Consider the following 24,129-nt stretch of genomic DNA (forward strand, 5'->3'; position numbering starts at 1 on the left):
CCCCCAGCGGAAGTGACACCATCGGAAGCAGGAGGGCGGTTCCGGCAAGCCAAGGGGGCGTTGTCGGGATGGTTCCGCGGCCGGCGGGTCTCTGCGAGCGCCTCTGAGGGCAGCTGCTGCAGGTGAAGAGTAGGCGGCGGGGCAGAGAGCGGCCTCCGAGGGTAAGGTGGCCGGCCTTGCGAAGGCATGCGGGGCTGGCGCTGGTGGGAATGGCCCGGAAGGGAAGGGAGGCCGCGCGCCCGAAGGTGGCCCAGAAGGGCATGGACCCGCTGCCGTTCCTTCCGCATCTCAGGGGCACTCGAGGATACCCGGGGAGTTGGCGGCTCCTGCGAGAGTCAGCGAGCATCTGATGTGTGCCCGGCATCACAGGGGACGCGAACTGAGACCCAGAAGGCCAGGTGCCGGGCCTGGGAGCCGGGCCTTGGAGCCGGGCCTTCTCCCTGGTGCAGCTCCCTCGGCCTGGAAACCCCACCCGCGTCCTCTCATCTCCAGGCTTTGCCCGCTGGAAGCCAGCCCGGCCCGCCTCCGCTCCGCGCTGCCCATCTCTCGGCTCCTGTTTCCTTCCATCTACGCTGTAGTTGAGAGTAGCGCTTAAGACGGCAGAGCCCACAGCTTAGCTCAGTCTGATTACGGTGTGCCCTCTCTGTGCCTCAGCCCCGCATCTGTAAAGCGGGTATCATAGCGGCACTTGCGTCGCTGGACCCTTGTAGTATTTCATGAGTTGGTGCATGTAAATCGCTTAGACTAGTGGCTGCCAGTTAGTAAGTGCTCAATAAACGTTAGCTATTGCTCCGCCCTTAAAATAATTCTGGTACAGTGCGATGATACTTGTTTTTCCCGCTAGACTGATGCATCATGAAGACATGGATGACCATATCTGATGTGTTTGCCGTCGTACCTTCAGTGCCTAGCGCATAATGGGCACTGTAAAGTTAAGTGAATGATGGAAAACTGAGACACAGAGTCTGTGGAGGGCAGGGAACACATCTGTTCCATTTGTCAGAATTCCGTCCTCGCGACAGTCTGTTCCACATATTGGGCACACAGTGTCTGTTTAACTGAATTGGCCTTCCCGGTGTGATAAGAGTCAGCATAAAGCTAAGACAAGACTCCAGGTTTGTTTGCTTTAAGCCAGTGCTTTTATGAGTGGGGTAGAGGTGAGGAGCTACGAGTAAGCCATTTGGAAAGTATGATGATGGTCTGACATCCTTAGGAGCCCTCTAAAGTAAGCTCGATTAGGGTGCGCGAACTGTGGGCCCTTGGAGAAGTAATCTATGAATGGCTCTGCTGAAAAGACATCCACAGATTCTCTCCAGTAGTGTTTGACCTGTTGGTAGAATTGAGAGGCCTTTGCTCTAGGAGTCCTCTCTGCAGGTCGAAATTCCATTCTGGCTGTTTTCTTTAAAAGCATTTCTTCATTCACATTGATCTAAACTTTTTCTTATTTCTTTTCCCCCCATATTTTCATTTTTTGACGCCGTTCATACCATCTTTCCACCATCTCATTCCTCGTATAGATTTGTAGCTTTTAGAACAAGAAAAAACCTCTAAAAGAGATCAGTGGGGACCTCTCCATTTTTATAGATGAAAAACTGAGGCCCAGAGTCTCTTCCATCCAGAAATATGTATTGAGCCCCTACTCTGTCGAAGACACTCTGCTAGGTACCAGAGATACATTGTTCAATAAGACAGATGGAGTCCATGTCTTCACCACAGAAAATTTTTACTGCTTGTCACCAGGTGAGTTAGTCGCAAAGATGGAAGAGAACCTTGTGCTCCTTCTGTCACACTATAACACCTTGTGTAGCACACGTTAGTCCTGAATTGTGCAGTTCCTTAATGCAATGCTTGTCTGTGGGATTACCTGAACAATCAGGCATAGGCAGTAGACTGAAGAGGCAGCTGATTCTGATCAAAGGAAACAGTGGTTATGAATGTGGCTTTGGTGTCAGTTTCCCTGGCTCTGAATCCCACCTCTGTCCCTTACTGCTTACCTATTACTTTTTAGCTGTGTAACCATCTTCTCTGTACATGGTCAGGTTTTCTGTTGCTGTGTAACACACTACCCCCAAATTTAGTGACTTAGAAACTATTTTATCTCATAATTCTGTGGGTTAGGTATTCAGGCAGATGTCAGCTGAGAAATTCTTTAGTTCTATGTGGTGTCAACTGGGATCACTCAGTGGCATTCAGCTGAAGGAGGGGCCAGCCTAGAGAGGTCAGGATGGCTTTCCTGGGAGCCAGCTGAACCCTGCTCTGTCTCCATGTGTTCTCTCTAGTTGGGCATCTTACAGGTGGCTCAGGTCTTCCATAGCCCACTGTTCCGAAAGATGGGAAGTGGAAGCTGTTAGCTCTGAAGGCGTGGGCCTGGGAAATGATCACAGCTTTGTAAGCACAGAATCAGATTAAGGCAGAGCCTTCGTAGGAGAGAAGGAGACCTAGACTCCACTACCCCGTGGGAGAATCGTCAGAGAATTTGTGGCCATCTTAAATCTGCCAAATTCCTCATTGTCCTCACCTGTAAAATGTGGATAATAGTAGCACCTATCTTACAGTAAATGAGTTAATAAGTGTAAAGGGCTTAGAACAGTGCCTGGCATCTAGGAAACATAAGTATTTGTCATAATCATTACTGTCATTAGGTATGAGATACATTTTTGTTTATAGTTATAATTTACAGAACACATAAGAAATGCAAGATACATTTTTTTCCAGACCTTTTTATAACTTTATTGGGATTTCCAGATCTTTTTATAACCTTATTGGGGTTTCCAGACCTTTTTATAACCTTATTTGGGAGGTACAGGATTGACATCATGAAGTAATTTAGGGAACTATACAAAATGATATGGAATAGTTATTATTATTATTATTTTGAGATGGCGTCTTGCTCTGTTGCCCAGGCTGGAGTACAGTGGTGCGATCTTGGCTCACTGGAACTTCGACCTCCTGGGTTCAAGTGATTCTCCTACCTCAGCCTCCAGAGTAGCTGGGATTACAGGCATGCGTCACCACGCCTGGCTAATTTTTTAATTTTTGGTGGAGACAGTTTCGTCATGTTGGCCAGACTGGTCTCGAACTCCTGGCCTTAAGTGATCCACCCATCTTGGCCTCCCAAAGTGGTGAGATTACAAGCATGAGCCACCGCACCCAGCCTATAATTCTTATAGTAAAAGTAAATTGTGTAACAGTTAATTCATCATAACTCTGGGAGTCGTTCCAAATAACTTTTTCCTTTATCCCTTCTGTAGAGCTAGAAAATGTCTAATTTTCTAATTAGATATCTACCTAATATACCTAGACATTTACATTTGTATAATTAGACAGTTTTACCTAATTTTAACAGGTCTGTGGAGGAGGGTTTCGTGTGTGTGTGTGTGTGTGTGTGTGTGTAAAATGTCTTTTTTCCCATGTGAAATAGCATAGCATAAAAGCATAGACTCCAGTGTTTAGGGACCAGGATTCAAATCCTGCCTTTGGCACATAATAGTTATATGATCTTGGATAACTGACTTAAAGTTTCCATATCTCAATTGTTTCTCTTGTAAATGGTGGTAATTGGGTTCTTATAGAATTGTTCCAGTTAATGGATGTTGTATTAATCCATTCTCACACTGCTATAAAGATACTACCTGAGACTGAGTAATTTATAAAGGAAAGAGGTTTAATTGACTCACAGTTCCACATTGCTGAGGAGACCTCAGGAAACTTAAAATCATGGCAGAAGGTGAAGGGGAAGCAAGGCACATCTTACAAGGCAGCAGGGGAGAGAGAACCGGGTAGGGAGGAGCAGGGACTGCCAAACATTTTTAAACCATCAGATCTGCTGAGAACTCACCCACTATCCCAAGAATAAGAAACTGCTCCCATGATCCAGTCACCTACCACCAGGTCCCTCCCCTGACATGTGGGGATTATGATTTGGTGAGAACACAGAGCCAAACCGTAACAGATATGATATGCTTCGCACAGGTCTGTGGTAAGTAGTCAGTAAATGATAGCTAAAAATAATGACAAACTTAGAAACCTTTTCAGGCAACCAGCTTGGCAGGGGTGGGTAACTGATAACTCACTTGGCTGTTACTAGCTTTGAGGATTCAGCACTGGGAACAGTGTTCGCCACCTACCATCATGCCTTTCTTTCTATACTCTTGTTTGGGGCAGTACCTCAGTGTTGCTCTTTGTCCCAGTTTTCTCTGAGTCTCACTTTGATCTCAAACCAGATCATGCCAATACCCCAAACTCTACATATTAGAAACAAAGCTTTCCATAAAGAGATGAGGGGAATCAGAATAAGGTCTAGATTTGATAGGTGAGGTGATGGGGGATGAAATTTAGAGACTCTACATTGAAGGGGCATGCCATTGAAGAAGTTTAGCAGAGAGTTGGAGATTGGAACTGGTGTAGCTGAAGCTAAAGTTTCAAATTTAGGAGTTGTTTTAGAACATGTGAAAGCCAAGAATGAAAGTGATTGTCAAGGGAAAGAGGAGAGGGCTATGGTGCTGCACCTTAAGGAACATCAACGTTTGCAAGGCTTGAGGGAGACAGGTATAGCATAGGGATGGGACAGATCAGGGACATAGGAAGAGAACCAAAAGAGTTCTGGGAAAGGAAGGATTTCAGGATGGGAGTTGGCAGACCACATTGCCATGTATGGCAGGAAAGCTGGAGAGGATGGTTGAGGACTGAGGAAAGGTCAATGTTGGGAAAGTCTGTTTCAGTGGAGTGAGTGGCAGCAAGGTTGCAAGGTGATATGGTTTGGCTGTGTCCCCACCCAAATCTCATCTTGAATTGTAACTCCCACAATCCCTACCTGTTGTGGGAGGAACCTAGTGGGAGGTGATTGAATTATGGGGGTGGGTCTTTCCCACGCTGTTCTCATGGTAGTGAATGAAATCTGATGGTTTTAAAAATGGAAGTTTCCCTGTACAAGCACTCTCTTTGCCTGCTGCCATCCATGTAAGACATGACTTGCTCCTCCTTGCCTTTCACCTTCTGCCAAGATTGTGAGGCCTTTCCAGCCATATGGAACTGTAAATCTAATAAACCTCTTTCTTTTGTAAATTGCCCAGTCTCGGGTATGTCCTTATCAGCAGCATGAAAACGGACTAATACACAAGGTGAAAAAGGAGTCATGAGAAAATGAAGTGGTGGGTGTAGATAGCTATTTTGAAAAGCATGAAAGAGAGGCCTGTGATGACTAGAGGAACCTAGGTGGAGGGCTTTGTCGTTATCCTGTTTTGCTTTGTTTTCAACGTGGGGCAATGTCAGTGTGTTTGTTTGGAGGAGCAAGCAAAGGACAGGGTGAAGCAATGAAAGCTTCACTGATGGAACCAGGTTCTAAGGGAGGTAGGAAGGCTCAAGGGGAGAGGGAAGGTTCATCTGGGGAAGGAGGAGGCACGTTTCATCCCGTGAAGCCTAAGGTAATGAGGGAGGGGTGAGTGGGAAATTTGGAACTGAGAAAAATTTAAGGCACTATGCTTATCAAGTTATACATGTGTTCAACTTTCTTTTCTTTTCTTTATTTTTATTTTTTGAGACAGAGTCTCGCTTTGTCATCTCAGCTCACTGTAACCTCCCCCCGCCCCCGGGTTCAGGCGAGTCACCCACCTCGGCCTCCCCAGTAGCTGGGATTGTAGGCACTCGCCATCATGCCTGGCTAGTTTTTGTAGAAACAGGGTTTCACCATGTTGGCCAGGCTGGTCTCGAACTCCTGACCTCAGGTGATCCGCCCACCTCAGCCTCCTAAAATGCTGGGATTACAGGAGTGAGCCAGGGCACCCGATTGGGTTCAACCTTCTTAGTGAAGTTAAAGTCACAGTCATTTTTATGAGTGAGGGAAAAAGACGTAGTGGGAATTAAGACACTGGAAAGATCACAGAGGAGCAACCCCAAACCCAGAGCAGGTTAAGAATCGTGGGGCTGGGTGCGGTGGCTCACGCCTTTAATCCCAGCACTTTTGAGAGGCTGAGGTAGGCAGATTGCTTAAGCCCAGAAGTTCAAGGCCAGTCTGGGCAACATAGCAAAACCCCATCTCTGCAAAAAATGTTTTAAATTAGCCAGGTATGTTGGCACACACCTGTAGTCCCAGCTGTGGTGAAAGGATCGCCTGAACCCCAGGAAGTTAAGACTGCAGTGGGCTGTAATCGCACTACTGCACTGTAGCCTGGGTGGCAGAGCTAGATCCTGTCTCAAAAAAAAAAAAAAAAAAAAAAAAAAAAAGAATGGTGGGAAAGTAGGTGACAGCTCAGCTGAGCCCTGATCTGGAAGGTGGGAGGGTCAGGTATGAGTAAAGTATTCCCAGGACAGAACCAAAGGCTTTTAGAGGAGAGCACAGGCAGAGATCTGCAGTCCGCCTGCTCAGAATCACGGAATGCCTGTGATGCAGTTACCAGGCTCCACTATAGACTGACAGAACAAAATCCTGGGATGTACCCAGGAACCTGCATTTTTAACAAGGTCCCCAGGTGATCCTTATGGATGAATACAGAATCCTTCCATATGCCAGATACTAGTCTAAATGTTTACACAGGTTACTGCAATAACCGGTGAGATAGGGTAAGGACAGTGGGTCACAGAGAAATCATTTGCCCAAAGTCATATAGCCAGTGAGTGGTGGAACTAGGTCTCCAACCCACTGGCCAAGAACGTAGCTGGTTTGGGGAGCTACTAGTGGTTCATTTTGGCTGCCACATACTTGGAGTAATGGGAGATAAGTCTAAGTGAGACGTAAGGGGTGTGTTGAAAAGCTTAGATTTGGGCTTAGTGATGTAGTGACTTTTTCAGCAATGCTTAAGTACTGAGAGTCAAGGCAAAGAAAGCAGATGGTGACTTTTTAGATTTTTAGTACCATACTGCTTTTTTTTTTTTGTTTTTTTGAGATAGGGTCTCTCTCTGTCACCCAGGCTGGAGGGCAATAGTGCGATCATGGCTCACTACAACCTCAACCTGCTGGGCTCAAGCAGTCCTCCTACCTCAGCCTCTTAAGTAGGTGGGACTACAGGCATGCACCACCATGCCCACCTAATTTTTGTTTTTATTTTTCATAGAGACAGGGTCTCACTATGTTGCCAGACTGATCTCAAACTCCTGGACTCAAGTGATCCTCCTGCCTCAACCTCCCAAAGTGTTGGGATTACAGGTGTGAACCACCACGCCTAGTGCAAACTGCCTAACCTTCATAGTCTTATCCCAGTCTGGTTCCATTTCTTCCAACTATTTCTCTTCCATAAATCATCCCCTACTAGATTGTGCCCCTAGACGTCCAAGACCATGGCTTTCTGGCCTGTGTATTCCAGTGTCTAGCCTTAGCTATTTGTTTAGTTGTGTGTCATGCAACTAGAATTTCAGCTGCTTGAGAGTGGCGACCTGGCGTGTTTTGTTCATTGTTGTGGCCCTGCAGCCTGAATACAGTAGTCAGTTGGTGAATAGAGGCTGAAGGATGAAACTTGCGGTGTCTACACAATGGCTTCCCATCTCATTTGGAGCGAGAGTCAGGGTTCATAACAGGGCCCGCAGGCCTGGGCATGACCTGACCCTCTGTCCCCTCTTGGATGTCATCTCCTACCACTTGCTCAGCCACACCTGAGCCCAGCAAGCTCCTGCCTCAGAGGCTTGGTGCTTGCTGTTCTTTCTGGCCCAGGTACCTGCACAGCTCCTACCCTTCCTTCAGGCGTCTGCTCAAGTAGCCTTTTAGAGAGGCACAAAGGCAAGAGTGAGGGGACCTGCTGCTTTACGATGCCTCTTATATCATTGTCTGGTGATAGGTATTTTGACCAGTACCTTATCTTGCAAATTAGGCTCCTAATTTCCGCAACTTCTATTCAGTGACCTGTGTACAGGTGTTTGATAAATATGGATTTGATCTTATCCAGCTGGCTTTTCTTTCACCTTATACATCTTTATATATGTATATTTTATGTTTCATTTGACGTATTCCTAAGTAGACACAGAGAAGTACATATAGTATTAACAAGGTCATATTCTAGATTTGTACTGTTTAGATTCTGTGGCTTTTAAAATATAAGTTACAATTTCAGTCCCTTAGCCACATTTCAAGTGCTCAGTGACCATGTGTGGCCAGTGGCTACTGTATTGAGCAGTGCAGATACAGAGCATTTTCATCATGACAGATAATTCTGTTGAACAGCTGTGGTCTGGATGCCTCAGAACCAGAGGGAGGTGTGTGGGTGGGTGGGTGTGCGCACACGCATGTGTATGTGTGATACTGTGATGGGAGAGTGAAGCACAGTCAGTCAGTTTTAATCCCATTTAGTTTCCAGTGAGGTCTTTAAGAATATCTGTCGTATCTGTGATTTTTTGCTGTAGGTCACTTGAATGGTTGAGCATGGACCCTGTTGCTACCCACAGCTGCCATCTCCTCCAGCAACTGCATGAGCAGCGAATCCAAGGCCTGCTTTGTGACTGTATGTTGGTGGTAAAAGGAGTCTGCTTTAAAGCACATAAGAATGTCCTGGCAGCATTCAGCCAGTATTTTAGGTAGGTATTTTAGACTTCATTCTCCTAGCTGTGAATTAAGGGGAAAGCTCTTTTAGTATGGACGTATTCATATTTTGTTCTCCTTGGATTTCACTATATTTATCTTTTATAGCACGTTGGATTTTGTAGGAGTTGTTTTAATTTTTAAGTTTGTTAATCATATTTATTATTTTTGCTTTTGTGTTTAGAGTAACCTGAAAAGAGGCCCTTAAGTAAAATGAGTTCGGTATGATTGAAAGTATTTTGGTTCTTTGTCTTTCATTTTAATAATTCTGGGTAATGTCAGTCTTCTACGTATATTTCTTATCCTTTCAAGATAAAACGATGGACGAATTAAGTTCCTGGTCACAATTTTTCTGTGATAAGAAATCAGAAGGGAAAACATACTCTGTGTGTTGGATTTTTCTTTTCTTTTCTTTTTTTCTATATTGAAGCATTTTAGTTTTTGTTCCTCATTTGAATATTCTAAGAAAACCTTATAATCATTTTGGCTTATATGAAATATTTGTTTATAAATAATGAATACTACCAAGAAGTTGTGTTTCAGCTTATTTAAACATTATTCTGTATTACCAGCAACTCAGGAGGCTAAGGTGCAAGGATCCCTTGAGCACAGGAGGTGGAGGCTGCAGTGAGCCGTGGTGATGCCACTGTACTCCAGCCTGAGCAACAGAGCAAGACTCTGTCTCTTAAAAAAAAATCGTTAGAGTTAAGTGATTCTGCATTAGTTCATTTTGTCGTTAGCAGGTTTATCTCTCTTTAAATCCAAAGTCTCTCTTTTTAAAGTACTTTTTGTTTCCAAAATGCATACCATTTTACTGCTATAGTAGACAACATGGGACATGATTTACTCTTTCCTTGATAATCCTGAATCATCAAATTGAGTCTCAGTTATTGTATAGGCCACATTACACATTGTAATGAATCAGCTTCTTAAGGTAGGTAGCAGGTTTTGTTCCTATGAAAAATGGTCGCAAACTCTTCGGTTTGCTATCACGTATTTTTTTTCTGTCTTCCCAGGACAATTAAATTTTGATATGGTGATACACAGGCTGTTTTGCACGTAAAAACAGAACTGAATGCTGTTTGGGGGAAATAGGTGACTGTATGTGACAAAATGTCTTCAACTTACTTACCTGAGTTTATTATTTCATACATAATACAAATCTGTTCACCTGTGACTTTGGCTTGTACCCAGAATAAAGTGCCTGGGCTTTAGGGTGCCTTTTGGTATTCATTAACTCTTAGGATTTTTCTCACTGTTGGTTTTTGAACCACTGGGTGGCTAAAAATCCTAACAGCCAAATAAATTACTGGTTACAAAGGAGTGTATGTGGGGGGTTGGTTTATTCTAGCTATTTTTAAGTTTTCTAGGCACTTAGATGTGGAAATATTTAGACTAAATATAAAATATTGAAAAGTGTATATTCTTTAATTTTGTATACTCTATTAGTATGTATTCAATATATATGGATAATTACCTTTTGAAAAAATGTTTAGAACAATCTTTTATTTCTTAGATCATATTGTGAATTATCTTAGAATCTTCTTGATTTGTGGTTTATCAGTCATATTACTGTATGTAATTTTTTAATGTGTAAATTTGAGTATATTTCAGAAATTTACTTTGAGATCTATTTTGAAGTCTGCATATCCAATCCACTAATTTAATTCATCTGAATTATTTAGTTGGATGGTTTGCCAGATTGTTTTAAAGGATTAAAACATACTTATGTTAAAAGTCTTGACATTCACAGAAGGATAGTATTTTTTGATATTAATATATGAATGTTATTTATAAGAAAAAGACAGTATGAATTTTTGACACTGTAAACAGATATTCTTTCTTTTACCAGGAGCCTCTTTCAGAATTCTTCAAGCCAGAAGAGTGATGTTTTTCACTTGGATGTTAAAAACGTCAGTGGCATAGGGCAGATCCTGGACTTCATGTACACTTCTCATCTAGATCTTAACCAGGACAATATACAAGTGATGCTGGACACAGCACAATGTTTGCAAGTTCAAAATGTTCTGAGTCTGTGTCACACATTTTTAAAATCAGCCACTGTAGTACAGCCACCTGGCATGCCTTGTACCTTGTCTCTGCAAAGCACCCTGACCCCAGATGCCACTTGTGTTATCAGTGAAAACAACTACCCCCCTCATTTACTGCAGGAATGTTCGGCAGATGCACAGCGTAATAAAGTGTTGGATGAATCGCATCCGCATGCTTCACCATCAGTTAATCGTCATCACTCCGCAGGTGAAGTCTCAAAACAAGCCCCTGATACTTCAGACGGCAGCTGCACACAACTGCCTTTCAAACAGCCAAATTACTATTACAAACTCAGAAACTTTTACAGTAAGCAGTACCATAAACACGCAGCTGGTCCCAGTCAGGAGCGAGTTGTTGAGCAGCCTTTTGCTTTCAGCACCTCCACAGACCTTACCACGGCAGACAGCCAGCCTTGTGCTGTCAGTCATTCCGAATGCATCCTGGAGTCTCCTGAGCACTTACCTTCCAACTTCCTGGCCCAGCCTGTGAATGACTCTGCCCCACACCCTGAGTCAGACGCCACGTGCCAACAACCTGCCAAGCAGATGAGGCTCAAAAAAGCCATTCATCTGAAGAAACTCAATTTCCTAAAGTCACAGAAATCCGCAGAGCAAGTATCTGAACGCAAGTCAGATGATGGTTTGACAAAGAGGATGGAATCTGCTAGTGAAAATATCCTAGAGAAAGCTAGCAGCCAAAGTGCTGAAGAAAAAGAAAGTGAAGAAGTCGTCAGTTGTGAGAATTTTAATTGCCTTAGTGAGACGGAGAGGCACGAAGACCCAGCTGCACTGGAAGACCAGTCCCAGACACTTCAGTCCCAGAGACAATATGCGTGTGAATTATGCAGGAAACCTTTTAAACACCCAAGCAACTTGGAGCTTCACAAACGGTCTCATACAGGTAACTGATTCAGTACCCACAGGCAGAGGGAAGGACGTGATGCGGATGTGCAGACACCACTGGCTCTTCTTGTTTTTGTAAGAAGTTTTGCTATAGCTTGATGTCATTGATGATTTTAAGCAAAATAAGGGAGATTAGCTACTTTTTGTTTTATATTTTTGGTGATGCATCTGACTTAAAGTTTTGTAAATGGTTTTATAAAGCCACTTTAAAAAGGTGCATACTTTTAATTTTTATTTCAACTCTATTTTTATATGACAAACCATCCATCTCTAAAGAAGTGTAATTTTGGTGCACTCAGAATTTCAAATTAATTCTAAAATGGATTAGCTATATTTAGTTGTCTTTTTAGAGTTAGATTAAGCTTATTTTTTGAAAGCATCATGTAGGTTAATTTAGACTAACATAATTTACTTTGAATAATTCTAAAAGTTCTCTTGGAAGGAATTTGAGTATCTAATTTTTAAAATTCTGATTTGGGAGTCAGGAAGTAAACTTTTTAATAAGAATCAGCTTTAACCATTTGATATTCTCAAAAGAAAATTCTTCCAATTTAAACATTAACTTTTCAGAGTTTTGTTATCTTAATTCATGCCTCTGTCTCTTTCCCAAAAGATTTTTTTAAGGTATACTTTCTCTCTCTATATATATATATGTTTATATCTATACACACACAAATTATGTTATACAATACGTATATATTACTTTTCTTCCTGTAATTAAACATGAGTTTAATAGCACATTACAGATGAACAACAATTACCTTATAGGCCTGAGAAATAACATGCAACAGGACGCTTCGACAACACTGCTTTTAAGGTGTTTGTGTAATTGTGTTTGTTGATGTGACCTTCGTTATCACTATGGATTCCCAGTTTGCATTTTACTACCTTGTATTGGAGATTTCTTTGATAATTGTGAAAGCCCTTTATACATTTTAGTGCATTTGAATATAAAGTACTGTTATTATCACTAGTAGTTCAAAATTATTACACGTGAAGGCAATATCACAGACTTAGTTTTGCCCTGAAATTCTGTTTGCCTAAATCTCCTACAGCCTAATGATTACTGCAATTTTTTTTTTTTTTTTGAGATGGAGTTTTGCTCTGTTGCCCAGGCTGGAGTGCAGTGGCATGATCTCGGCTCACTGCAACCTCTGCCTTCTGGGTTCAAGTGATTCTCCTGCCTCAGCCTCCCAAGTAGCTGGGACTATGGGCATATGCCACCAATTGTTTTGTATTTTTAGTAGAGACAGGGTTTCACCATGTTGGTCAGGCTTGTCTCAATGTCCTAACCTCAAGTGATCTGCCCACCTTGGCCTCCCAAGGTGCTGGGATTACAGGCATGAGCCACCACGCTTGGCCTGATGGCTGTAATTTTTTATTTGTGAAACTTACCTGCTTAGCTTTTAAACGAATCAAAAATTGTTTATTCTGGGAGAACCTCTTTGAATGACAGATACATTCATGGCAGAGATGCTTACTGGGACATAAATATTCTACCAAGAAGGGCAGCAATTCTCCAAGTATGGTCTGGGGAACCCTTTTTGGGGGTCTGTGAGGCCGACACTATTTTCAAAATTGTCTCAGATGTTACTTGCTTTTTCCTCCTCTCATGAGTGTACAGTTAGTCTGCCCAAAGCTACATGATGTGTGATGAAGTCCTCACCCTGGTGGCCTGTGAAGTGTGTGTTTACCTGTTCTAAAGATCACTCTGCTTTCATTTCTAATATGGTAGATATCAATAGCTATAGCCCATATTAACAAAAGCTCTTTAGGATCTCAATTTTAAGAGTGTGAAGGGGTCCTGAGGCCAAGAAGTCTGAGGCCTACGGGAGTAGGATTGTTAACCTTGGTCATTTATTAGTCTTAGTAACTGGTGACCTCTCTCTGTTTTCAAAGTCTTATATTTCTTATGGGGGCTTTAACTTATTATCTGTCACCTGCAATAATTTCAGACATAAAAGAAGTTTAGTTTATTGCAATAGAGAATTAATGTAATTATTATTTATTATTAATTAATAATGTAAATATAATTATTCAGGGTCAAGGAAGCCATTAGACATTTTCAGGATAAAATAAAATAAAATAAAAATATCCTAGAATGAGCCCAGAAAGCTAGCAAGCTGCTTTCTTCAAGGTAGCAAGCCCCAACAATATAGTAGGAAGGGAAAACATTATTGTTACTTTTTAAAGATCTTAATGAAACCATTTGATTTCAGGGAAATGGAGAAAATGAGAGGTTCTTGGTGTTCAAAGTCTATTCATTAGTGTTATATAGATTAAAGGCAGTACCATGGAGGGTGGTTTTAACTCCAGATCATGTTCTATGGGCCACATTTCAGAACAGCTGTGGTTTTTTGTAGTAGAGTACCATTCTTACAATCTGTTCTATCCCCAAGTGCAGTTACTTAGTCAACTGAAATTAGAGGTGATAAAGAAGTCCGCAGAGGAGCACATCTCCCGAAATGAAATCCTACTTTCTCCCCTGAGCAACCAAGGCAGGAAGACTGTGGTGAGGGGCTCTTTCCCTTTCACACTCATGCTTCAGGAGGTCCCACTGTGTTTGGGGCTCTCTGTGCTCATACCTTGTGTGGTGTGAACAAGTGACCCTGTGTCTGTTAGGGTTGGTGGTTGGGTGGCGTCAGGCTGAAGAATAGGTGAGCAGGATCGTGCTGTTCAGCAGGAAAACTCAACCACAGGAAAAGACCGCTTCCAGAATGTGGGTCTGCTCTGGATGCAAATAGATACATTGATTTTGACATATGTTTTGTTTGGAGAACAGTTTTATTTTTTAGAGTAAAATACTACTTTTATCATCTCTGTGTAGAAATAAAGGCAAGAGAGAGGTATAAGGAGGTAGACAGTCCCCATTTTCATACGGTTAGGATGCAGAATGTAATGCCATTTTGAAACTACATAGGAGGTCATTTAAACAAAAAATTATTGAACAAATACTAGTAATGATTTTACAAGTTGTTGTTTTGTTTTGTTTTAGGTGAGAAACCTTTTGAATGTAACATTTGTGGGAAACATTTCTCTCAGGTGGGAATACTCTTATTTATTGTTAATAATTGGAAACCTGCAACATAGTGTTTTTTTTTAATTGGAAATAAGACATACTTTTGTACTTGTGAGAGAAGCCTCTGATGATATTTGTCACTTAAAGACTTCTGAATAAATCAGGAGAAATCCTTTTCAAGAAAACAAATTTCTAGTTCTTTGAGAGAAAAGTAGCATTTTCTTGTGTGAATTCTTACAATACTTTTTTCCCCTTCTAAGGATGAGTCCAGACTTAGTATATGTCTTCCGTTTCGTGAATGAAGTTCATAGTAAACCACCTTGAGCTTGGTGTACCTGGAGGCTGCACATTGTGCTGGGATAGGCTGAAGACAAGTAGTCTCCTTATTCTTGTTGGGACTGTAGATTGTAGGATGTTGGAAAAAAGATGAAACAAGTTTTGTTCCGTTTTGACTGCTACCTTTAGCTGACCTCCATTAAGGTCATTTGGACACGTAGTCATTCACTCCTTGAGGAAACATTTGTTTTACCCTCCCATGGGCCAGGTACTGTGCTGGGCATGGGACACAAAGAAATCTAGAGACCCAGTGTTTTCTAGAAAATAGCTTGTGGGAACCTACTCTCTCTCAAACGGAAGGTAACTATTCACTGCCATGTGCAGTGCGCTGGGCTTCCAGAGGTAGAGCAGACGGAAGCTGTTCCAGGGCGTGAGGGCGCAGCTCTTCAGGGCACAGTCACTGGCATGACTGTCTCACGCACAGCATGGTAGATCGTGTGGCCGCAGTGCATGCCTCTGGAGCTGGGAGGCAGGCCCCACAGAAGTTGGAAATGGCAAGCGCCGTGTTTGCTCGCATTCCCCCTAGAGCAGACTCTTCCAGTTTCTCTTCGTCTGTTGAGGGTGTCAGTTCCATTTTCTCACACACCGAAACCTACCATCTTAATGACTCTTCACCCTCCCACTCTCTGACTCCCTACCTGCTGGGATTCACCAAGTCCTCATGGTCTCTCATCGCCTACTCGGTTGGGTTGTGTCCCCCTGGGCGGTTAGTTTCTCTGGGCCTGGGGCCATGTCTTCTCTCCCATCCAGGAGAATGCCCAGCAGCCAGCAGGTGTTCAGGAAGGATTTGATGAGCTGCGCTGAGTGCTCGTCCCTCCGGCCGCCATTCTTGAGGAGCCCCCACTTCTTCCTGCCAGCCTCGTCTGAGGTTCACAGCTTGGCCTCTGGGGCTGGATAGTCTAGAATTGAACTCTGCCTCTGTCAAGGCTTAACTACCCTGTGACTCTGGGCAAGTTCACATTTTGCCCCTTCGGTTTCCTTATCTGTGAAACATGAGTAACAAGATTAGTTAACCCTATAGAGTGTGAAGAGTAAATGAGGTAATAATGGAAAGTCCTTAGAGCAGTGCCTGGCACATTGTAATCGCTCGGGAAATGCCAGCATTCCCTGCCTTGTTGCCATCCGCTTTCTTCTGTCCTGTCTGTCCTCATGACCCCCAGATGCTGGTCTTTTTGAGGCACCTCCCCACCCCCCCCCACCCCCGTTTTCATCTCAGCAGCTTTGGTTTGATGGGAAAAGCGTGAGACTCGGACTTATGACCATGAATAATTAGCAATCGCGACTTCTCTGGGCCTCATTTTTCTAATTGTTAAAATAGGGATAATACTACTTCATGGAACTAGTGGGAAAATGAAATGAAAAACTAGAGCTGAAAGTCCTTTATACATTCAAATTATGATGAGAGTCAAAGTTCCATCCTTCTCATGCCTTCTCTGACTCTTCATAGCTGACTGTATAAATTAAAACCAGACATTCAGTCAGACTGCCGTCCACATCCACTCCTCTCTCCTGGCACAGATCCCTGGTGCCCACATCAGAGGTTCTGATTCTGTGATTTGGAGTGGGGCTCAGGTATTGGTGTTTTTTGTTTTTTGGTTTTGTGTATGTATGTGTGTGTGTGTGTGTGTGTGTGTGGGTGTGTAGACGGAGTCTCGCTCTGTCGCCCAGGCTGGAGTGTAGTGGCACAATCTGGGCTCACTGCAACCTCCCCCTCCTGGGTTCAAGTGATTCTCTTGCCTCAGCCTCCCAAGTAGCTGGGACTACAGGTGCGTGCCACCACGTCCAGCTCATTTTTTGTATTTTTAGTAGAGACAAGGTTTCACCACTTTGGCCAGGATGGTCTCAAACTCCAGACCTTGTGATCCACCCACCTCAGCCTCCTGAAGTGCTGGGATTACAGGCGTGAGCCACCATGTCCAGCCAGGTATCAGTATTTTTAAAAAATTCAGCAATTTTGGCGTGCAGCCAAGGTTGAGAACCACCACTATAACCCTTGACCTGCACTTGCTCTCTTAAATCCTACCAAGGGTAGCCCTGCCCAATCCAGAAACCCTTCCCTTCTGTATTCGTCTGTGTACTTTTATTAGGTTTCTATGATTGTAGAGTCGTACGTAGTGGCAGTTTTCAGTTGTATATTGCTGCTTTATTTTCAGAGTGAAGTATGAGTTTTGGTGAACAAGGAACTGTTCTAATGTTTGTTGCAAACCTACAGTGTCCATATGCTGTCCGTGAGCTCTGCTGTGTACTGGGAGCAAGGACAAAAATGGCCATGGCCTCCAGGAGCTTAGCGTTTAGAGGAAGAAACAGACATGTAAATGATCGAGTACAGTGAAATGTTGGAACTGCTGACAGATATCTACAGGAACAATGTGGGCAAAGAAAAGGCAGTAGTCCTTTCTACCTGAAAGGTGTGTTTGGGACAGCCTGAGACCATGAAATGCTTGAGAGATTGCTTAGGTGAGCCCTGCAGACAAGCAGGCACTGGGCAAGCCTGGCGTCCCTGGCATGCTGGGGCAAGAAAGCAGTCAGATTGTCTGCATAGGGATGCATGGTAAAGAATACCCGCTGGCCCACCCTCCACCGTATACCTAACATTATTTTCTTGTAATGAACTAGAATAAATGTTTGTGGCTACAGGGGATTGGAATGCTCTTGTATAGAAACATTTACAAATAAGAATGTCTCATCCTGCTTACTGAGAATTTAGTATTTAGTGGGTTAGTCTTTTTAAAAAAGTTAACTGCAACCTGCATTATGAGTATGGCATGCCAGCATAAGGAAGTTAGCATCATCTTAGAGTGACCACAGAAGCTGCATCTGTCCATGTGATTGGACACTGTCTTATGTCCACATCTCTGCAAGGAAGAGTCATGTCATACTTTAGAGTATGACTGAGTCACACTCAGAGGGAAATGTTTCCTCTGTGGCATAGAACATGGACTGTTGGGAGGGCATTGGAGAGAACCAAAAGAGGGACAAGTTTTGAGTGCTTGTCCTATGAGAAACAGGCAAGAAAATGTGGCGTTAATTAGCTCTCTTTGGGTGGAGGAGTAGGATTGCTTTTGTTCCTCCAAGCAGGCAGAAACAGGAACACTGGGCAGCTGGTACAGAGAGATGGGTTTTGAGAGGCAGTACTCTCCCAGCAGCACTGTCTACCAGCTGTCTGCCCAAGTCCGGGGGTGCTAGTGCCTTCTGCAGGATTACCCTGTAGGAGGCGTTTCCAGGATGCTGATGTGGACTCATGCCAGAGGTGACAGTGTCATCCATCCATGGTGGAAACACAAAAAATAAGGACACTTAATGAGCCTTGCCCAAGCTACTACATTTTCATCTCTGAGGTTGTATTTCCCACACCTTTACTGTTAAATGACATTTTATCAAAATAGTAGTTATTGTTTAAGTGATATCTCTATGTTAATCCTTACTTTTTTTTTCTTTTTAATTTTATTGCTTTATGAAGTCCTAAAGTCTTGAAACTCCTGAGTTAACTGACTTTTAAGATCTGGGATCTCTTTTATCTCTAAATGATTACGATTCCTGACTTTTTTTTTATATAAACACTCAACTGCCGTTAAGAGTGCTCATGGGCCGGGTGCGGTGGCTCAAGCCTGTAATCCCAGCACTTTGGGAGGCCGAGACGGGCAGATCACGAGGTCAGGAGATCAAGACCATCCTGGCTAACATGGTGAAACCCCGTCTCTACTAAAAAATACAAAACACTAGCCGGGCGAGGTGGCGGGTGCCTGTAGTCCCAGCTACTCAGGAGGCTGAGGCAGGAGAATGGCATAAGCCAGGGAGGCGGAGCTTGCAGTGAGCTGAGATCCGGCCACTGCACTCCAGCCTGGGCAACAGAGCAAGACTCCATCTCAAAAAAAAAAAAGAAAGAGTGCTCATGATAGGGAATAGATGCTGGGTCTGTTCATGTTGAAGTACTGAGGTTCAAGTACCTGTCAGAAGGAGTTTATTATAAAAATTGCTCAAGGCAGATGTTAATTCTTCTCTACAGCAGAGTTTTTCTGTTAAAAATTCTAACTCCATCTGAATTAAAATGGTATTAGAAAGGATCAAAGTTCCTTTACTGCTAATATCTTTAACATAGGTTTAACAGTCCAAACTTTGGAGTCACTAGGCAAACCTGAATTAGTAAATCCAGTCCCCATTTTATGACCCAAGGCTGGTTACTTACCTCTCAGAGCCTCTGTTGACTTATGTGTAAAACATGGATAGTACTGCTTTACAAGACATTGTGTTGACTAAGTTAAATACTCTTTGCAACAATTTAGCAAAGAGCCTCATACATAGTAAGTTCTTAATAAATGATAGCTTTTATACCACTTGCTAGAATTTTTTTTTTCTTTTTTTTTTGAGACAGAGTCTCGCTCTGTCGCCCAGGCTGGAGTGCAGTGACATGATCTCAGCTCACTGCAAGCTCTGCCTCCTGGGTTCACACCATTCTCCTGCCTCAGCCTCCTGAATAGCTAGGACTTCAGGTGCCTGCCACCACGCCCGGCTAATTTTTTTTTTTTTTTTTTTTGTATTTTTGGTAGAGACAGGGTTTCACCATGTTAGCCAGGATGGTCTCGATATCCTGACCTCGTGATCCGCCTGCCTCAGCCTACCAAAGTGCTGGGATTATAGGCGTGAGCCACTGCTCCCGGCCTACTTGCTAGAATTTTTATGGACACAACTATAGATGATTTCTAAGACATGGTCTGTGCATGCAGTACTAGAATATATCAAAAGTTTACCAGAAATAAAAATATTGACTAAAGCTCTAATAATCTGGGCCTGAGTTTGCTGTGTAACCTGGAATAAATTATTTGAATGTACTATTGGATTTTTTGCATGGCTCATTCCATTAGTTTTATTTAATCTGCTTTTATATTATTTATCAGAAATATGCATTCCTTAATCAGGGAGAAAGATTATTTTCATTGTCTGTTTCTAGTACAAAATAGGTAAAGAACACTTTAAAGTTTTTTCTATCACTTAAAATATTAAATGGAAGATCATTTGATTATATTTCTTTTGAAAACAAGTAATTGTTCCACTATTTTTAAAAAGGAAAAATGCAGCTTTGCTAAGAATTAACCCAGAATGCATTTCATTCCAAATACATAGTTTACAAAATAACCAAAAACAAGAGGGCTCTAATTTAACAGTTCAGCAGATGGTGCTATTTCTGATTATTATGTAACTGATCAGCTTTTCTGAAATTTGCAAGTGACTAATTTAAAACCCTGGTGTATTATTTTAACTCTCCAGTATGTGTTTCCCGAGTGGCAAAGTAACTGTCATATTAAATATTCAAAACACACTATTTCATTCATAGAAACTTGTGCGTCCTCAAGGTTTCCCCACAAGTAGAGGAGTTTAGATTCACACCAACCAATATTAATTTCTGGCTCTTACCATGTAACTGGGCCAACTACTTTATTTATCTGAATACAATGGTAATTGTGCAGTTTATCTGAATACAGTGTTAGTTGTATTATGTATCTCAAGAAAATAGATGTTAATTTGATGATGCCTGTAAAGGCCTCATTTGAGGTTCAGCAAATGTATATTGCTGTTGGTACTTGTTTTATTGGTAGCCATTCTATTAAAAGCTGGACATTTTCCAAAGTCTTGTCAAACTCTTTCTCTTTGGTTATTGAAAAGAAACCTGGCCGGGCTCGGTGGCTCAAGCCTGTAATCCCAGCACTTTGGGAGGCTGAGACGGGCGGATCACGAGGTCAGGAGATCGAGACCATCCTGGCTAATACGGTGAAACCCCATCTCCACTAAAAAATACAAAAAACTAGCCGGGTGAGGTGGCGGGCGCCTGTGGTCCCAGCTACTCGGGAGGCTGAGGCAGGAGAATGGCGTAAACCTGGGGAGCGGAGCTTGCAGTGAGCCGAGATCGGCCACTGCACTCCAGCCTGGACGACAGAGCGAGACTCCGTCTCAAAAAAAAAAAAAAAAAAAAAAAAAGAAAAGAAAAGAAACCTGAGTTTTTTCGAAGCCACATTTATCATATTCTTAAATGTAATGTCCAACTCTGTTCCCCAGCGTTTGATAGACGTGGTGAATCTTTCACGTTATATAGTCAGATGGCATTTTTTAATACTTGTGATTCCTAGTTTTCACTCACCAGTCGATATCAAACTCATCTTCAGATCTTAATCAATCTTTGCATTTTATTTAAAATACAGTTTGCAAATGTAAAAAGCCCCATGTGTTAGTTGGCTGATATTCATTCTTGTTTTTGGCTTATCTTGTGCATGACACCTGCTTATTTTTACCGCTGGGTGTATTACCTAATTTCAGTGGGTTTTCCTTTTTTTTCTTTTTCTTTGTTTTGCAACAGAACACTGTACAAGATTAAAATGGGGAAAATAACAGGTTGAGACTATTAATTACAGCAGTGGAAGATTTTCCAAATCCTAATTTGAAACATTAGCAAGTAGCTTTTTAAATATCTGAGTCATCTGCAGTTTTAATTTCCCTGTACTTTAGGTAATTTGATATTGATTAGTGCATAGAAATCCATCTGATGATCCCCGTTTCAGTGTTATTCTTCGCAAAGCCTTGCTAGTTTCAGAAATTAGGAACACAGTGGCCCTGCACCTGAGAGGCTGCCGTGATTCTCCTGATTTACACTTTTGCACAAAGGTAAAATTGAGAAACCTGTCAGAAAGAACCAAGTGTACTTGCCAGAGGAAGTACTTTTTGGAAATATCTTCCCTTGTTTATGAACAAAAGTATGTTTTTTAGAAAGAAATAATACTGAAATAAGGACGTGTGGTGCTTTTGTTTGTTTTAAATGGTATTTTAAATACATGGCCCAAGTAAAATACATCAAGGCCTGTTTAAAGTCCAGGCTTGGCGACCACCACAGCAGCCTCCACAGGGTGCTGTTTAAGAGGGAAGTGCTGCATAGTGTGTGCCTGAGCTGGGACACAGCCAAGGGCTCACATGGAGGACGGGGTGGAGACACATCCCATGTGCAGCAGGTGGCCAGGCACTCTGGCTGCTCCTCATCCTCTTGCCTATGGCTTCTTTTGAGTTGTGTGTGGCTCATCTTCTGGCAGTTGAATTAGAACCTGGCTAAATGTGTCAGTTTTCCTTTTGAATTTATATAATTTAAAAAACCAAAAACTTTCATTATTGGCGTGTTCTTCTTTTCCTCTTTTTGCAGGCAGGTAACTTGCAGACTCACTTACGACGGCATTCTGGTGAAAAACCATACATCTGCGAGATCTGTGGAAAGAGGTCAGTGCTGGGCGTGTTCTTCCGTGTGGAAGGGAGCATGTCTAGTCTCAGTGTCTTTGGCAGTCAGTGTCCTCTGAAGCGGTGGCTTGCAGATGAGCCACATGTGGGCTCACCCTGCCACTGCAGAACACAGGTAAATTCAAACCTTCTGGCTTTGCACGCGACACACAAGAGAATAATAGAAAATTCAAAGAAAGAAAATCTGGGACAGGAGTCGCAAAAAGGAAATGGGGTTTTTAATTATTTTATACTAAAATTTTCATCATTCTAAAAATATCTCTGAAAATATAATAGATTAATGACCCCAAGGAGGTGACTGTCTAGTAGGGGAGATGGGACTTGCCAGCCGAGTGACTAGATTTCAGGAGAGAAAGAGACGGTGGAAGGTGCCACAAGCCGTGGGTCTGTAACAGCCTGTGGGAGCTCCGCCCCAGGGAGGAGGAAACTGTTTTGATGGGTGGGTAGGATTTTGACCTGGCGAAAGAGAATCTGACTCTTGAGGTCAGTGTGTGTGGCAGTTTGATTCCTCTGCAGCGTGGTATAAATGAGGAGCTCTTCCCCTGCTGTGTGTGCACGCTGGCACCCTCAACCCTCCTTCCCATCCTTGGGCTGTACGTCAGTCAGACCACATACTCCATCATCTGCTGGCACAACAACAGGCATCAGCCAGGACTATACCAGTTACGAAGCTCCGTACGCACCTTGGTTACATCGCTTTTATATTCATTTATGTAATCATTCATTGACTCAACATTTTTTCGACACCTGCTGTATGCTAAGTGCTATATGGGTCCACAAAAATAAACAGTACAGAGTCTCTGCCTCTCACAGGTTCATACCGAAGCATCTTGGGGCAAGAGATAGTCATTGGGGTCATTTAGAAGTCAGAGTCCTCATATTCAGTCTCAGCACATGCTGAGGAAAGCCGAGGAAGAAGCAACTCGAGATTCAGTTTCAGGAAAACCATTGTCTCTGCCAATGGTAGAAAACAAACGAAAGCTGCGGCAGGCAGCACGTCTCCCTTTCTGCTGTAGCTGCCTGAACGCTGAAAGCCAAGTTCAGGGCCCAGTAGCATCTGCCGCTCCTTCCAGATGTCTAGGAGCATAGACCTCCTGCTGCCTCTGATGGCGTCACATCACTGTTGGCACCTGCGTGTCTCATTTTGCATGGTGTTTGAAATCTGAACCTGCTGAATTCCATTTCAAAGTGAGGCATGTGTTTATTTATTTATTTATTTATTTTTTGAGACAGAGTTTTCACTCTTTTGCCCAGGCTGTAGTGAAGTGGCTCGATCTCGGTTCACTGCAACCTCCACCCCGCTGGGTTCAAGCAATTTTCCTGCCTCAGCCTCTCAAGTAGCTGGGATTATAGGCACGTGCCACCACACCCGCCTAAGTTTTGTAATTTTAGTAGAGACGGGGTTTTGCCATGCTGGCCAAGCTCATCTCGAACTCCTGACCTCAGGTGATCCACCCGCCTCTGCCTCCCAAAGTACTAAGACTACAGGCGTGAGCCACTGCGCCTGGCCAAGGCATGTATTTAAAACCAGGTCTATATGCAGCGTCTTCCTCAGAATATAACATAACTCTGCTATCAGGCGTAGTGGAAAGGAAAGAACATAGATTTCCACATCTGAGGGCCTGGGTTGGAATTACTGTCTAAGGCAAGTTAGTAACCGCCTCAGAACTTGGTTTTCCCATCTGGAAAGTGGGGGTGAAGGTGCCTGTCTGGCAGTGTTGTGGAACGACTAAGTGGGATAATGGTTGTTAAACATGTAACTGATCACCTGCACACAACATCCACTCAGTGAATGCTGGTTCCCTTCTTCATTTAGTTCCCTTGTTCTCAATGTTAGGACTGACAGGTATACGTCTCTGTTGTGGCTCAGAAAGAGGAGAGCTTATTCTCTGGGGATATTCACAGTGGAGGGTGACGGCCATACCTCTTGGTCCCTGAGACTCTGAGCTCCTGTTTGCATTTTACTTTATAGTGAAAAGAGCAAGGGTCAAGGGTCACACCTGGCTAGACCAGGGCAGAACTCACTCTGGGCTCTCTCAAGGTCA

The 24,129-nt window shown here is 43.0% G+C and overlaps 1 protein-coding gene across 4 annotated transcripts in view; it reads left to right on the forward strand.

The window, feature by feature from the left end:
* Positions 1–5: 5 nt before the first annotated feature.
* Positions 6–24,129, forward strand: part of ZBTB49 (zinc finger and BTB domain containing 49) — a 32,263-nt gene continuing 8,139 nt past the window's right edge. For 3 of the 4 annotated variants that reach the window (XM_030923975.1, XM_030923980.1, XM_010357580.2), the window contains exons 1-5: positions 6–161; positions 8,329–8,499; positions 10,356–11,455; positions 14,453–14,499; positions 21,993–22,066. In XM_030923975.1, coding sequence (XP_030779835.1) covers positions 8,348–8,499; positions 10,356–11,455; positions 14,453–14,499; positions 21,993–22,066 — 1,373 coding nt within the window. In that variant the 5' untranslated portion in view covers positions 6–161; positions 8,329–8,347. The remainder of the gene's footprint in view (positions 162–8,328; positions 8,500–10,355; positions 11,456–14,452; positions 14,500–21,992; positions 22,067–24,129) is intronic. The other variant, XM_030923983.1, reaches the window with a different exon arrangement.

Source organism: Rhinopithecus roxellana, chromosome 2 (assembly GCF_007565055.1).
Source record: "Rhinopithecus roxellana isolate Shanxi Qingling chromosome 2, ASM756505v1, whole genome shotgun sequence".
Lineage (NCBI taxonomy): Eukaryota > Metazoa > Chordata > Mammalia > Primates > Cercopithecidae > Rhinopithecus > Rhinopithecus roxellana.